Source organism: Macaca mulatta, chromosome 1 (assembly GCF_049350105.2).
Source record: "Macaca mulatta isolate MMU2019108-1 chromosome 1, T2T-MMU8v2.0, whole genome shotgun sequence".
Classification (NCBI taxonomy): Eukaryota; Metazoa; Chordata; class Mammalia; order Primates; family Cercopithecidae; genus Macaca; species Macaca mulatta.
The window spans coordinates 64,513,476-64,530,724 of record NC_133406.1 but is presented as its reverse complement, the minus strand read 5'-3'; the positions used below and the strand labels follow the sequence as shown (position 1 = coordinate 64,530,724).

Sequence of the window (17,249 nt, the reverse complement as noted above, 5' to 3'; positions counted from 1 at the left end):
ACCCAGTTCCTAAAATGGTGCCCTCCTTATAAAATGATTTCTAAATTCGCCAGAGCACTTAGAGCCCACCTACTGTGTGTGCCAGGCAAATCGGCATGGGATAAGAAGAGAATGGCAAGCCAATGATATTGATTTAATTGGATAAATTCTGGCCAGTGGGGCTAGGAAATGTCTGTTTTTATTTTCAATGTTGTTCTAAAAACTGAGAAAACACAAGGGTTACCAAAGACTCAGCAGGGTTTTTAATGCCCCTTGGAATGAAAGAGGAGGGAGAGAGGAGAACAAAAGGCAGAAGAAAAAAGCAGAGCCCAAAATAAGCCTGCAACAGAGTCCGTCCAACAGCTCTGTGCCCCTTGACCACACCCAGCCCCTAGAACCTAGTCCTAGGCCTGGGGCCCCTTGGAGAAGGGGTTTACAGTAATGCTAGGTCACTGGCAAATCAACCCCAGAACTCCCATGGGTTTTGACTTGAAACCACAAACACTGCTTGTGAGGCACTGTAGCTTCCGTGACATGTGAGAGGCTCACAGGAGCTGCTAAACTGAAAGACCACCCTGGTTATTTGGAAACTCTGAATAAAGAAGACAGCAGTGGGCTTCTACCTTATCTACCCAGGCCAAGTGCCCTGTTGGTACATCCTCTGCACCTGCCTCTGAGGCCACATTTTGATCATTCTCCTCCCACTTGTCCTCACCCAGAGATTTCTGTGAAACACATACAGCATTCATTCTCTAAGGGTGGTCTGAGAAACCCTGAGAGGTCTTCCCTTTTCCAAGGGAAAATTCTTATGCTCCGACTAAAACGGCGTATTACAACAGACCGGATGTAGGAGCAGTTGTGAGGATCCTGCTTCTATCAAGCCAGAGAATTAAAGAAGCTTGGGAAAAAATGCAAAACAATGCTAAATGTGTTTTGGTTTGGAAAATAGTTACATCTCATTTAAAAATGCCATGTTAACATGTAAGGGTTTATTATTGTTTATGACTTTAAAATGATGTCATAGGAAGTATTTTTAAAATGTCTCAGTTTTACTTTCTAATATGATAAATGTTTATATATATGTGTGTGTGTGTATATATGTGTGTGTGTATATATATATGTATGTATATATAACCCACATAGGTGAAAGTTCTTTGGGGGTCCTCAATAACTTTGAAGACTGTAAAGGGATCCACATAGTTCGCCAACAGCTGACTTAGGGAACCGAGGGCAAGGCTGGACGCAGTTACTCACACCCACTCCCTTTCCCTTCTTCCTTAGTCTATGAGCTAACTAGTAAATGACAGTCATAGTGGAAGTAGCATGAATCCAAGGTTAGAGGAAGCACCTGCATCTTCACATGCGATGAAGCTGTGCATCCAAAATGCACAAAACAAACAGAGTACGGGGAAGATTGAGAGTCAGTGGCACATTTTAGAGGTAAGGACCAGAAAGGCCAAGATGATGGGAAGTGCTCAAGTTTCTCCTTTTTTTTTTTTTTTTTTTTTTTTTTTTTAATGAGACAGAGTCTCACTCTGTCACCCAGGCTGGAGCATAGTGCTGTGATCTCTGCTTACTGCAGCCTCAGCCTCCCAAGTTCAAGTGATTCTCCTGCCTCAGCCTCCCCAGTAGCTGGGATTACAGGCACCTGCCACCATGCCCAGCTAATTTTTGTATTTTTAGTAGAGACGGGGTTTCACCATGTTGGCCAAACTGGTCTTGAACTCCTGACCTAGTGATCGAGCCGCCTCAGCCTCCCAAAGTGCTGGGATTACAGGCGCGAGCTACTGCGCCCAGCCCCTCTCCTCTCTTTTATAAGGTTTCTGGAAGCTCTTGCTCCTATAGGGGTACTGCAGTGGGAAGGCAGGCCAAACTACGCTTTTTAATACTGTGACACTCATGGATCAGAGACAAAATAGAAATGCCGTTCTGTCTGAAAATATTCCAAGGCTCGAAGTCTTCCCCTAAGACAAAAATATCTAAGCCAACCTCACTATCATCCCCAATTCCTAAACTTAAGGTACCCAAGGAGTACAAAATAGATTCATAACTGTTTAATGGATGGAAACTTATTGTCATAGACTTTCAACTTCTTACCGCCACAACCTCACACACTGCACACATCTTAGACAACTGCCCCTAATTGTTGCTGCAGGCCCAGAGAACTCAGAGTGATTTGATACTTATGTGAGTAAAGGAATTAGGTACTGATTTGAAAAAGAATTGCGTTCAGATTCTACCTTTGCCATTAACTACCTCTAGGACCTGGGAAAGTCTTCTCCAGGCCTCTGTTTGCCCATTTGTAAAATAAGACACATGAATTTGATAATATCTAAGACCCCCTCCTCTTCTGACATCCTATAGAATTTTTACATTCCAGCAGCCATGGGGGAGTTAACATATGCCTGGAAGAGCACTAATTAGTAATCAGATCAATTCTTTTAAAAACTGGAAAAGCTATAATGGGTATATGCATATAGTTTGTAAGGATAGTGGTTTCTTCAGATGAATCCATTCTCTACTTATGCTTTATAAGAGATGGAAGAACAACAGACATACAGCCATGTAGCACTACAAAAAGTTTAGGAAGCACATGCTCAGCTGCTCAGTCAGCCAACAAATATTTAGCAAGAACCTTGGATGTGCCCAGAACCATGCTGAGTACTGAGCAAACAACACTCATCAAAAATAGATACAGGCCCTGCCCTCGAGGTGGCCACAGTCTAACAGGAGAGACAAAGGTCAATCAAATGATCACACAGCCACATGTCTAATGCAAACTGACATAAATACTATGGAGGGGCAGGAGCAAGGTGATCCAAGAAGATACACCCAGGGGGCCTGACCTAGACTGGGGAATGATTAACTCATTTGAGGAAGGAACATCTGAGCTGACAGCTGAAGGATGAAGACAGGAGGAAAACAGGAAAGGAGAACTAAATGTGCAAAGGCCCTGTGATAGGAGAGAGAGGGGATAAATCACTGGGTATAGTGGCTGATGTATGTAAGCCCAGCCACTTGGAGGCTGAGGCAAGAGGATCACTTGAGCCTAGGAGTTCAAAAACAGCCTGGGCAACATAGCAAGACCCTGTCTCTTTAAAAAAAAAAAAAAAGAGAGAGAGAGAGAGCATGTGGATCATTTAAAAAAAAAGAAGAAGAAAGTCAATGAGGCTGGAGTGCAGAGGGAAGTAGAAAGTGGGGAGTGCCGCAAGTTGAAGCAGAAGAGATAGGCAGGGTCAGATGATAAAGGAAGTTATAGAAAACATTAAGAATATGAGTCCTTATTTGACCAAGAGAGGGAAAGTGGGAAGCCATGGAAGGGTTCAAGTAGCAACAGAGTCATGATCAGATTGGTGCTTGGAAATAATGACTTGCTACAACATGGAGAACGTCTAGAGAATGGATATTAGAACACCAACTTGGCATTTATGTTGGAGTCCAGGAGAGATAAGATAATGTTGGGGTGATGAGACCCAACACCAGGCCATGGGGGCTATAAAGTCTGGTGGAGTCAAAGGAATGAGCAAAGACAAGTTAAGCGTGCATAAAGTGGGTCCAGGGGGCCAACACTGGTACGGAGGCTGTGAAGGCCCCAAGTTCTGGGAGCCCACATTATTTATTGGTGATCGAACAAAGAAGCAGGTGGTGAGGACTTGGGGGTAAACAGTTGAGGGCAAGAGGATGTGGGGGTAGAAAGGTAGTGGTGCATCAAGCATAGCTGTGACAGTTTAGCATTTTCTTTGACACATATAGAATATGCTGTGCTGCTCGAGATAATGGAGAGCATGTTTACGAGTCTGGGAGAGCAACCAACAAGTCTGTGCACATTCCAGAGGCTACGATGGATTTTATGCCCTAAGCCCTAGCCACGAGGGGTTTTATGTCCTGGGCTTAGATTTGTGGTGCAGCAGGGCAGCCTTCCACCCTTTGGCACAGAGCTTGGTGTTCCAAAGGCCACGAGCAGTTTGAGACCCTGGACCCCGGACATCTTCCAAGACTCTTTTATATTATGACAGACAAGCCAGTCCTGTCTCAACTCTTCTACCAACAGATAGTAGCTTGAACCAGACAGTCATTGTTGGTGATGATGGAAATGGAGACAAATCAGTAGATTAGAGGAATGTTTATGAAGAAAAATCTGGAGGTTCTGGTGACAGATTGAACATAGACGGGCAAGGAAAATGGAGGGACCAACAAATCATTTCTAGAGTTAATTGATAGTTCCATTTACTGAGCTAGGGTGCACTGGATGAAGGTGAAACCAGAGAGAGATGATTTTACTCTCAGATCCAGAATCAACTACATAAATTGGCAGGGGAGGACAGTACAAAATAAAAATGTGGAACCTCCTGCTCAACAGTTATTGAGAATTTCAAGATGGTGATAGCAGAGCAAGGGGAGGACTCTTTTAGTCATGGGACCCTGTATGACTGCAGAAGTCACTTACCTACAGACCCAGCCCTGCTTGGATATGTTGGGTTGGAGGTGCCAGTCATCCACTGGAGACTGGAGCAAACTAAAGCCCACCAGAGGGACAGTCCTGGAGCTAAAAGAATCCATTTGTGCCCACACTTAGGAGCCCACTAGTTATCCTAGGTAGTCATAAAGATAGAGCAGAAACAGCTATGGTCCTCTGGGTGGCCAAGGTTCCAACACCTGGTGTCCTGGTCCCTGATAAGCCAAATTTCTCATATGAGAAGTTACAGAGCACAGTGTCCATCCCCTAAGGAAAATCCAAATTGCCTGATGTGGTGCCACAGTTGCACAAAGGGGAATTCCACATTGGCTGCCCAAAGATCAGCCCTTCCGCTCATCTGTGGTTTGCAGTGTCTGCCAGCCATGATCCTCGGAAGGGCGCTTAATCCGGTTTGCATAACCCTTGTTCCATTCCACCTAAGGGCCATCCCCAGCCTGGGCTCCTCCTAAACTTCTGGCCCACCAGGCCTTTATTCTGAAGTACCCCAGACACTATCAAAGCCAATGTCAGGACAGCCCAGAGGAATATGGTGCTCACAGACCCCTGTCCCCTTGCACCCCAAGCTGGCCACACTTTGGGTGTGTGATGGACATGGGGTCTGTTGCAGCACAGCTTCCGAGGAAGCCTCTGTCCAAGGAGCTGAGGAAGGTTATTCAAGGGAATACTAGAAATTTCAAGCTGGCGAAGCTATTTTACACACTAAATGTCCTGGATAAGAAGAAATGAAACTCCTGTTATCAGCCATAAAAAATAACTACTAATGGCAAATAGGAGTCAAGCCCCGAGGGGCTTCTTCATCAGGACAGTTGTATCCCCTCCCCAAGTTGGCCACAATCTCACCTTCTCTGCCTGTATCATCAACCTGCCTGCTCTCTGCTGGCTGACCCTGTTGCCCGACAAGCTGTCTAAACCCAGAGTCCAGCAAGCCCAGATCCCTGAACCTTTCCTCTGCAGTTCCAGAGCCACCCTCACAGGGCTCCTAGCCCGCTCCCCACTCTTGGGTTTGAGCTGCGGAATTGCAGTAAGGCATGGGGTAACCAAGAAGGTTGCCATTTTGCTTGGCATGAGAGTAGCTGGGAGGCAGATTCCTTTTTTTTTTTTTTTTTTTGAGATGGAGTCTTGCTCTGTCACCCAGGCTAGAGTGCAGTGACGCGATCTCAGCTCACTGCAACCTCCGCCTCCTGGGTTCACGCCATTCTCCTGCCTCATCCTTCCGAGTAGCTGGGACTACAGGTGCCCGCCACCACGCCTGGCTAATTTTTTTGGTATTTTTAGTAGAGACGAGATTTCACCATGTTAGCCAGGATGGTCTTGATCTCCTGACCTCGTGATCCACCCACCTCGGCCTCCCAAAGTGCTGGGATTACAGGTGTGAGCCACCGCGCCCGGCAAGGGAGGCAGATTCTTTTTTTTTTTTTTTTTTCAGTTGCAAGATTTAATAGAGTGAAAACAGAGCTCCCGTACAAAGGGAGAGGACCCAAAGAGGGTAGCCGTTGTCCCTCCCGCTGTGCTCTCAGGCAATATATGATTGGCTATTTCTTTACCTCCTATTTTTGCCTAATTAGCATTTTAGTGAGCTCTCTTTACTACCTGATTGGTCGGGTGTGAGCTAAGTTGCAAGCCCCGTGTTTAATGGTGGATGCGGTCACCTTCCCAGCTAGGCTTAGGGATTCTCAGTTGGTCTAGGAAATCCAGCTAGTCCTGTCTCTCAGTGCCCCCTCTCAACAGGAAAACCTAAGTGCTATTGGGGAGGTTGGCCAATGACCGCTCTAACAGGAGGCAGATTATTTATAAGATCTTGTGAACTGTAGAAAGCACCCTCCAAAATCTATTTGCATAAGCACACACACACATACACACACACACACACACACACCAGCAGTTCTTGCCTGCCGAGATTCCTCTGCAGCTAAAGTGGTGAAACTTACGGGGTGGAGCTTCCTAAAAAGATTATCAGGGTCTCCTGGGTTGGTATGCCTTTAAACCTTTGGACTTTACCACCTCCTATCTCTCCTATCTCCTCTCAACAAAGGTTAGGAGAACAAGAATGCAGAAAAAACGGGTCCAGGATGACATCTGAGTGCTTGCTTTGGGCTTCTTGATGAGTGAGACAGAAAATAAAATAAAATCCCCTTTTTTTAAAGCCATGCTTACTCAGGTTTTCCTTCATTTGCAGCTAAATACAGAAATGAGAGAATATTTTGGAGTAGGGATGGAAGAAGAGAGGTATTTGCCTTCCCACAACCTTCTGATTTCCCAGTGTGTCCCCAACTGGAAAAATTCATTTAAAATGGGTGTAATAAGCTTGATTAGATGCCTGCTATGCATCTAGGCTTGAGGGCAAACTGGACTCGGCCTTTTGGCCTCAAGAAGCTCACAGTGTGAGAGTAGCATTTGTGACCTCTTGAAATTCACAGAACTGAATTGTGCCCAGGTTGACACTCTATCCATCCATAGGTGCCTGCCTTCTCACTTCCCTCTTTGCATGAGCACCTTGTACCAAAATCCAAACCCAAATCTCCTCACATGTGAGTGTTGGCATTTATGTCTCAAACATGACCTATGGGTTTGGGACTTTTCCCCGTGGACGCCAGTGACTTTTCAGATGAACAGATATCTTCAAAAACTTGAGAAATAGGAGTCTTGTTTGTTGTTCTTGTTGCCTTGTCAATATAAGGGCATAGGGTCTTTACTCAAACGTTCACATCTATCTCTTGACAGCAATACTCTGAGACATATTGATGGAGAAGCTGTTGTCTCCATATGTTAAATGAGGACGTGCATCAGGGAACTTGCCTATGGTTCTCTCCAACCACTTAAATTCTGAAACTTTGAAATGAGAGTGGACAGTAATTTCAAATCAACGGGGAAAGAATCAACTCTTCAGCAAATGGCTTGAGATAATTAGCTACACATTTCAGAACAAATAAAGAAGTCAGATCCCGGCCGGGCGCAGTGGCTCATGCCTGTATTCCCAGCACTTTGGGAGGCCGAGGTGGGTGGATCACGAGGTCAGGAGATCGAGACCATCCTGGTTAACACAGTGAAACCCTGTCTCTACTAAAAATATATATAAAAAAAAAATTAGCTGAGTGTGGTGGCGGGCGCCTGTAGTCCCAACTACTCGGGAGACTGAGGCAGGAGAATGACTTGAACCCAGGAGGCAGAGCTTGCAGTGAGCCAAGAACACGCCACTGCACTCCAGCCTGGGTGACAGAGCAAGACTCCGTCTCAAAAAAAAAAAAAAAAAAAAAAAAAGAAGTTAGATCCTAACTTCAACCCTATTTAATAGATTATAGATGAAAGAAAGGTAAAAATGGCTTTTACACTCCCTTCTTCCTGACATTGTGTGTGTGTGTGTATTTGCACACACATCTCAAATAATAAGAAAATTGAAGGGAGGCTGCCTGCCTCCCTGAGTCACTCTCCTCCTCCTTCTGAGTGCTTACCTGTGCCCAGACCACCTCCTTAGCCTCACACCCTCCAGGCTCATAGGGCACTCTTCTATGCCCATCCCAAGTATAGCTGATCCTTCCACGGGCCAGACTCGGTGCTAGGTACCAAGTATGCAAAGATTAATAAAACAATGCCCTGTTTCAGGGAGCTCAAAGCTGATTGGGCAAGGCACGATGTGTACACGAATGACAACCATGGTAGGGTTGTAGGTTTCCTAGTAAGGTAAGCATAGGGCATGATGGGAAACAAAGGAAGGAGGGGTTCACAGCCTCACCCAGAGTTCAGAACCCCTGGCCTGCCTGGTGTCTATGCTGAGTCCACTTCTGGAACACCCAGCTCAGAGAGCGGGCTAACCCTGCAGGCTAACACAGACACAGCCCAGAAAACCCAGGAGCCGAGGGGGAAGGAGAAAGGTGCAAGCAGGGGAAACCCAGGTCCTGGTCCCCTTCTCTCTGCTTCCTGGCAGCAGAACTCAGACAGAACCCTTAAGCCAGTGTAAGGCTGGCAGGACCAGTAAGTTCTGAGTTAGCTCCATACTAGTTTCTAGAAGGCTCTTTCTCACTTCCTGATTCTTAGGTTTCTACATTGACACTCCCTGAAGAGTTGGGAAGAGACACCACAGTCCCCTGACCCTGATCCATAGGTCACCACAGCAGGGACATCCATAGGCTGGGCCTGGGCCCTCTCATCCCTCCCTCCCATTCACTCTATGCTGGCTGGGCCCCAAGGTGTTTGCGCCCCTTGCAGTGAGTGACCTTCTCCAGTGGAGCAGGCTCAGAACCTTCTGCCATTGGAGATGTCCCATTGCTGATGCAGGAAGGTGAAGAGCCAGCAGAACACTGGGAACGCCCTCCATCTGGGTCCATGGCTACTTGAACTCAGTGCTTCCTGGCAGGCAGGAGGACAAGTGCTGTTGCCCTGTTGGGACAGATAAAAAACAGACACAGGGAGGATGAGTGACTTGCCCTGAGTATAGAGTGACAGGGCCAAGGCAGAGCCCAGGCCTCCTGCACCTAGGCCAGTGTTCCTCCCAGTTACAGTCTAAACTGGAACGGCAGGCAAAGTCCCTGTGGAAGGGGAAGGTGAAGTCTCAAAGGATCCCCAGAGACTTTGCAGATATCTGAAGAAGTCCTGATGTCGCTGTCCTGGTCCTTCACCAGGTAGAGCAATGCTCCACGCCGCAACTCAACTGGCTCCCCTTACCTTGTACACACACACACACACACACACACACACACACACACACAAACAAATCCAAGACAACACTACTAAGGCTTCTTTGGGAAGGGGAAGTAGGGATAGGTAAGAGGAAAGTAAGGGACCTCCTATCCAGCCTCCATGGAATCCTGACTTCTTTTCCCTGTTATTACAACTTCTTCCTCCCCATCTTTTAAACTTTAGACTCCCGCCACAGAAGCTTACAACTAAAAGAAACTCTAAGGCCAATTTAATCCAAGGTTTCATTCTATGTGTTGGAGATGGCATAGAGTAGGGTGAGGGAACCAAATTCTCAGTTGGCACTGGTGTACCCTTGTACAGGTGATGTAATCGCTCTGTGCCTCAGTTTGCTCACTATAAAATAGAGATGGTAGGGGTCATGGTGAGCACTACCTGACTAGCATATAACAAGCTTTCGGCAAGTGCAGACTACTCTTACCCACTTCCCCCAAGCACAGTTGGGGTGGGGGACACCTGGGACAGCTGAAGAGGAGGAAATGTGTGCCTGAGAATCCAAATGAAATCAGGGTAAAGGAGCCTGGAGCACATCCTGTGACCCTGCCTGTCCTGTAGGAAGCCGGTCTCTGGAAGGTAAAATGGAAGAGCTGCTTGGGAGCTTTGAGGATATTTAGCCCACCCCCTCATTTTTACTTGGGGAAACTAAGGCCCACAGACCTAAGGTGACTGTCTAAGTTAGCAAGGAGAAGTCTTGGGTATTCACCCTGGGTTGGGGGGACCCAATTATTTCTCAATCCCATTGTATTCTGGAATGGGCAATTTGTCCACGTCACTGTGACCTAGGAACACGCGAATGGGAACCCACAACTGCGGGCCTCTGCGCACAGAACAGCTGTTCTCCCCAGGAAATCAACTTTTTTTAATTGAGAAGCTAAAAAATTATTCTAAGAGAGGTAGCCCATCCTAAAAATAGCTGTGCAGAAGTTCATGTTCAACCAATCCTTTTTGCTTACGATGCAAAATTTGAAAACTAAGTTTATTAGAGAGGTTAGAGAAGGAGGAGCTCTAAGCAGAAAAAATCCTGTGCCGGGAAACCTGTGATTGTGGCTTTTTATGAATGAAGAGGCCTCCCTGAGCTTACAATATAAAAGGGGGACAGAGAGGTGAAGGTCTACACATCAGGGGCTTGCTCTTGCAAAACCAAACCACAAGACAGACTTGCAAAAGAAGGCATGCACAGCTCAGCACTGCTCTGTTGCCTAGTCCTCCTGACTGGGGTGAGGGCCAGCCCAGGCCAGGGCACCCAGTCTGAGAACAGCTGCACCCGCTTCCCAGGCAACCTGCCTCACATGCTTCGAGACCTCCGAGATGCCTTCAGCAGAGTGAAGACTTTCTTTGTGAGTATGATTCCCTCCTGTGCTTTCTCTCTTCCTGGGACTGCCTGAACTAGGCATTTTCCTGGAGCTATAAGAAGAACCCTCCTCCTGTGCCTCCACTTCCATCCCCAACACCTATTTCCCCAAACTTAAATTCTTAAGAGAATCCTAGATCAAGCCATAGGTTTAGTGAGTTAAGCTAAGCCAGATGATACAGTAAATGTGCAGGAAAAGCTGCCTTAAAAAGTAAATGCATTCTTTCTCATGCTAAGAAACTTCTTATAAGATCCTGCTAGAGCTCTATACTTTATTGGCTAGGAGAAGTAAAGAAAGGTCTGATTTGAGGTGAAGATGCTCCCCATGCCCTGTAACAGGGAAGCTTAAATTGCCTCTGCTTAGAGCCTTTCCAGACCTGAAAGACCAGTGGTTTGGGGAAGCACTCTACATGAGGGAAACCTGCATTAGAAGGAGCTTCTTATTCCCTGGGATCATTTCCAAGCTGAACTGGATGTCTACAGTGGGGAGAAAGAAAAGCAGAGAACAGGACATGAGAGGGGGCTCGAGGCACCGAAGGGTTGACATAGGTGTTCCTTAAAGCCGAATGTAGCTCTGCAGAAAGAAGACCAGGACTGAGTCAAGTTTCTGCTTTCGCTTCAAAATCGGCCAGATTTTTTAAATAACTTGACTCTGAGGAGGAGGACCAGATTTAAGTGATGGTCCCATCACTGTTGAATCCTCTGTTTTTAAAACTCCCCTTTTGATATTTTGGGCCAGAGCCAATTTGATTTTTAAAAAAACAAAAACAAACAAACAAACAAACAAAAACTCAAAACGCAAGGGCATCAAAAAGAGCGCATTTCAGTTATTTCTCCAAACCTCAAGTTCATTCTCCTTTTGTTCTTCATGCAGCAAATGAAGGATCAGCTGGACAACATATTGTTAAAGGAGTCCTTGCTGGAGGACTTTAAGGTGAGAGCAGGGGCGGGGTGCTGGGGGAGTGTGCAGCCTGATTAAGGGAAGGGAGGCTCTGCTTCCTGATTGCAGGGAATTGGGTCTGTTTCCTTCGTTTTGAAAACGAGAAGTGGGAAGATCTTAACTCAGCACATAGCAGCCAGAGGGTTTACAAAAGGCTCAGTCCTTGCGGGGAGGCTTCTGGTGAAGGAGGATCGCTGGAACCAAGCTGTCCTCTCAAGCTATTTGCGGCAGCCCCTCCTCCCAGCCACCTCCACCAATCTCTCACTCACCTTTGGCTCCTGCCCTTAGGGTTACCTGGGTTGCCAAGCCTTGTCTGAGATGATCCAGTTTTACCTGGAGGAGGTGATGCCCCAAGCTGAGAACCACGACCCAGACATCAAGGAGCATGTGAACTCCCTGGGGGAGAATCTGAAGACCCTCAGGCTGAGGCTGCGGCGCTGTGTAAGTAGAAGAACAGTTCTTTCCCTTGCAGCTGCCCCCAAAATACCATCTCCTACAGACCAGCATCCAGAGACACTCACATCTAGAGACACAGCAAAGACACAGACTGGCAGAGCTAGCTGTAAATGTGGAAAGACTCTTGGAGTCAGATCTCTTGCTCATTTCTCTTTGAGCACGCGTGGGGGGTGGCTGCTAGGCATTTACATGTGAAATTTGCGAACAGCTTTCCTGTTATTTGTGAGTCATTTGTGGGTTATTAACTACTCCCCTCTCTCTCTTCATGAAAAGAGCCCAGAGCTTCAGTCAGGCCTCCACTGCCTCTTTGTAACTAGACCCTGGGCTGGGAGCTAAGGTTTCCAAGCAGAGGAAACATCACTCACCTCTTTTAATCTCAACATTTGGAAAGCAAAGCTCTAAGAAGGGCCCAATTGACTGACAGGACTTCCCCTGGCATTTTAGAAGGGACAAGGGGACTATTCATCCCCGGGTTAGTGTCTATGAGTAATTCCTCTAAGTAATTTATTTCTCCAACTGACATGATGCCCTCACTACTAATGGTTTCCCTTGTTCTCTCACCAATATTGGAAAAACAGTTGGTGCCTATTTGTAGGACAGGGCTATGTGAAGGGTTTGGTGCCAGTAGCTTCCCTCCTCAGATGCTTAGAAATGGTCCTCAGTGGCTGTGACTGACAGGGAGGGACAGGATGGAGAGGCAGAAAAGGACAGGCTGAAGAATGCCTCACTAAGCACTGCAGGAGATACTGTAGAGTTCCGGGGGAGGAAGGAATCCCAAGACCGGGGTTGTCATCCAAGCCTTGCGAACATCTCGGAGTGGGTCCTGGAGAAATACATTTTATCTCCCAGGGCCATGGTTCTTCTCTGACCCTTGGATAGTTAGTAAGGGTGAAGCAGGGCTCAGTTCTCTCTGGGAGCTGTGAGGCGAGGCATTTGGATAAATCTAGCACCCTCATGATGCCACCAGCTTGTCCCCCAAGTGTGATGGACATGGAGCTGGGAGCCGGGATCACCAACACTTTCTCTTTTCTTCCACAGCATCGATTTCTTCCCTGTGAAAACAAGAGCAAGGCCGTGGAGCAGGTGAAGAATGCCTTTAGTAAGGTGAGCTTGGATGGTGGCAGAGAGGGTCTGCAGAGCACAGCCCATGCCCACTCCCCAACCCCAAAGCGTGGAAGGTGGTGAGGACTCAGTAGGCCCCATCCTTCATTGGAAGGAGTGTGGGAACCTGACAGATGGTATGACCTGCTCAGCCAGTGAGGAGCTGCCGCCTTGATTGTATTTGTTTTCTGTTAAGTGTCTTTGGGGGTTTCTAAATGACTGCTCGCTGCCTTTGCAGGCTTGCGGGTTAGGCTGGCCGGCCAGCCTGTGAACACAGTGAGCTGTGTGCTGGGGAGAGTGACAAAGGAAACAGAAAGTACAGAAAGTAGCTTGTTGGGAATCTAGGCTGAACCCACACGTGCAGGAAGCTGGCACATAAATGTGCACATACAAATACACCTGGGGGTTCAGCCCAGACTCCCCAGAACTCAGAGTGAGCAGGAAGCCGGATTCTCACTTAGCTGGAGTTGGTTCAAGCCCACTTTCCATCTGCCCCTTGCACCTGCCAAGGTGCCTGAGAATGTCAGCTCCCAAACCAAATAGGGTTTCACACTTCCAACTGTGCGTGAACTTTTTCAGTCTGATTTCCCAGAAACCATGCTGCCTATGTCCTCCTCGTGGGCTGGGGACAGACACTGCACAGAGTGCCAACACTGTAGTGTTGAACAGTAGTGTGAATTTCTCATAGTAGATCAGGGCGGCAGGGCAGGGCCTGTTCAATGTGTTGGTGGGAGAACGCAGACATTTAAAAGGCTCCCTCCTCTCCTTCTCTCACCATCTTGCTTTCAAAGTGCTTCCTCTAATGTCTTTTCATCACACTCTGCATAATCATCATGTGAATACGTGACCTTTAAAATTGTTGAAAAGGCATCATTTTGAAGACAGCGCTTTGCAAAATGAATGCTCCCTTTGCTAGGCAGTAGCCGTACTTCAGGCCTGGAGGAGATGAAGGTCAATGCACTGCCTTTCCCAAGGCAGCTGGGCCTATCCTCTGGTTCACTTCCCAGCGTGAGGGAGAATAAGCAGCCTCTGCACTCAAGGTCATGCCCATCCATGAGCATGGGAAAGGGGAGCCTATTTCGTCCCCAGAAGGGATTTAACTGAATGTTTCTTCTTTGCACAGCTCCAAGAGAAAGGCGTCTACAAAGCCATGAGTGAGTTTGACATCTTCATCAACTACATAGAAGCCTACATGACAATGAAGATACAAAACTGAGACATCAGGGTGGCGACTCTATAGACTCTAGGACATAAATTAGAGGTCTCCAAAATCAGATCCAGGGTTCTGGGATACCTGACCCAGCCCCTTGGGAAACCTTATTGTACCTCTCTCATAGAATATTTATTACCTCTGATACCTCAACCCCCATTTCTATTTATTTACTGAGCTTCTCTGTGAACGACTTAGAAAGAAGCCCAATATTATAATTTTTTTCAATATTTATTATTTTCACCTGTTTTTAAGCTGTTTCCATAGGGTGACACCCTATGGTATTTGAGTGTTTTAAGATAAATTATAAGTTATATAAGGGAGAAAAAAAAAAACCTTCCTTGGGAAGCCAACAGAAGCTTCCATTCCAAGCCTGACCACGCTTTCTAGCTGTTGAGCTGTTTTCCCTCACCTCCCTCTAATTTCTTTTGTCTGTGGGCTTGGGGCTTCCTAACTGCTACAGATACTCTTAGGAAGAGAAACCAGGGAGCCCCTTTGATGATTAATTCACCTTCCAGTGGCTCAGAGGGATTCCCCTAACCTCATTCACCAACAACTTCATTCTTGAAAGCTGTGGCCAGCTTGTTATTTATAACAACCTAAATTTGGTTCTATGCCGGGCGCGGTGGCTCACGCCTGTAATCCCAGCACTTTGGGAGGCCGAGGTGGGTGGATCACTTAAGGTCAGGAGTTCCTAACCAGACTGGCCAACGTGGTGAAACCCCATCTCTACTAAAAATACAAAAATTAGCCGGGTGTGGTGGCGCACACCTGTAATCCCAGCTACTTGGGAGGCTGAGGCAGGAGAATTGCTTGAACCCAGGAGGCGGAGGTTGCAGTGAGCTGATACCATGCCACTGTACTCCAGCCTGGGTGACAGAGTAAGACTCTGTCTCAAAAAAATAAAAATAAAAATAAATTTGGTTCTAATAGAACTCAGTTTTAACTAGAATTGATTCAATTCCTCTGGGAATGTTACATTGTTTGTCTGTCTTCTTGGCAGATTTTAATTTTGAATAAATAAATGTATCTTATTCATATCATGTTCTGGTGTCCGTTGACTCTTGTCTGACTAAAATTGTTCTCTCGAGGATCCCAAGACAAAAGAGAATGGGTGAATGAATTCTGCATTTCAGAGAAAGGAAGCCAGCTACCCCCTCCCAGGAGAGAGGGAAGGCTCCAAACCCGATCAGAGAAAAAGCTATTCTCACTGCAAAAGCCAACAGCAAAGACACCATGGTCTTCCCACAACTCAATCCTTCAAAGATTTGCTCCTAAGTCCTTAAAGATCATGCTGATTTTCAAGGCTAAGGAGTAGATTCTATAGGTACCAAAATTAGAAAGGAAAACGGGGGAAGTTTTTTGGGGTTTGTTTTTGGTTTTGTTTTTGCTTTTTGAGATGGAGTCTCTCCCTGTCTCCCAGGCTGGAATGCAATGGCATGATCTCGGCTCACTGCAACCTCTGCCTCCCAGGTTCAAACAATTCTCCTACCTCAGCCTCCCGAGTAGCTGATCTACAGGCTCACGTCACCATGCCCGGCTAATTTTTTGTATTTTTAGTAGAAACGGGGTTTCACCATGTTGGCTGGGCTGGTTATGAACTCCTGACCTCAAGTGATCTACCCGCCTCAGCCTCCCAAAGTGTCGGGATTACAGGCATGAGCCACCACCCCCGGCCAGCGGAAGTTTTTAGGGTGAATACGAATTGCCTGGGTTATCCTGAGGATTAAGATAATGAGCTCACAGGGCTTCTGTCACTAGCAGATGGTCACAGTGCATACAGTTGGTTGTTACTGGTCATCACAACCAAAAACTCCCGCCAAATCCTCTTTGAGCTGAGATCAGAGGCAACAGGGCTGGATCCAACAGAGTTGAAAATAAGCAAATTAGCCCACTTGAGAGGATAGCCAAGGACATCAGCTGCTGCTCTTTCTATCCCCTCTCTGAGCCACCAGACAAATGTGAGACTGGCTTCTGACTGCGGTCTGCTGGGAGGGGCACGGTGGCTGGGGAAGCCCTACTCAAAGCCCCATGACTTAGAGGAGAGAGGAGGAAAAAAAACGGGCTGAGTAAACACTAGTCTGCCTCACGCTCTGCCTGGGCAGCCCTGGTCTGGGGAAGGCTGGGAGCGGACAGGCTGTGGTCAGTTTTTCAGTAAGACCTGACTCACTTTGATTAAAGTAACCATAGGAAGGAAGTGGGAAACATCAAAGCGAAAATTCTGAGATGAAAGGGTAGGAATAAGAATGGAGGTTAGCAGAAGATAAGGAGAGGGGCCAGAAGCTGTCTACTCTGAGGCTGTCCATACTGAACTGAAGAAGACATCCTGAGTCTGTGAAAGGAAAATCTTGGGGCCTCAAAATCACTAGGCTAAAGGGAAAAGTCAAGCTGGGAACTACGCAGGGCAAACCTGCCTTCCATTCTATTCAAAGCCATCCCTCTGTTCACTGAGATAGATGCATATCTGATAGCCTCCTTTGGAAAAGAATCAGAAACTCAAAAGAATGCAACCATTTGTCTCTCACCTACCTGTGACCTGGAAGCCCCTTCCCTGTTTTGAGTTGTCCCCATCTTTCTGGATGGAACCAATGCACTTCTTACATATATTGATTGATGTCTTGGATGGAACCAATGCACTTCTTACATGTATTGATTGATGTCTCCTGTCTCCCTAAAATGCATAAAACCAAACTGTGCCCCAACCACCTTGGGCACATGTCATCAGAACTTCCTGAGGCTGTGTCACAGGCACGTGTCCTCAACCTTGGCAAATAAACTTTCTAAATTAACTGAGACCTGTCTCAAATTTTCAGGGTTCACAAGTCCCCTGGCCTGGAAAGCTTAGGCAGTTAGCCTTCCAGGCATTGCATACTGACTTTAGTTTGAGGCTGGCATTTCATTTGAGGGAAGTGGGCATCTGAAACAAAAAGAAACTCACCTGAAAAAAAGCTGTACAGCTGATAAGATGTTAATGATAGCTACAATTTATTAGGCAACTACAGTTTATTAAGCTAGTCACTTATTTTAAGCCATCTGGTAGTAT

General features: G+C 46.8%; 2 protein-coding genes across 3 annotated transcripts in view; one reads left to right on the top strand and one right to left on the bottom strand.

Annotated features, from left to right (window-relative positions):
• Positions 1–12,018, bottom strand: part of IL19 (interleukin 19) — a 77,597-nt gene extending 65,579 nt beyond the window's left edge. The window contains exon 1 of the mRNA XM_028852639.2: positions 11,961–12,018. The gene's annotated coding sequence lies outside the window, so the exon portion shown is untranslated. The remainder of the gene's footprint in view (positions 1–11,960) is intronic.
• IL10 (interleukin 10) lies at positions 10,147–15,249 on the top strand. Of its 2 annotated transcripts, XR_013418069.1 has the most exons (6): positions 10,147–10,485; positions 11,374–11,433; positions 11,728–11,880; positions 12,474–12,711; positions 12,934–12,999; positions 14,120–15,249. XR_013418069.1 is itself a non-coding variant. In NM_001044727.1 (5 exon segments), coding segments are annotated over 5 exon segments (537 nt in total). In that variant the 5' UTR covers positions 10,314–10,320; the 3' UTR covers positions 14,213–14,311.
• The last annotated feature ends 2,000 nt before the right edge of the window (positions 15,250–17,249 follow it).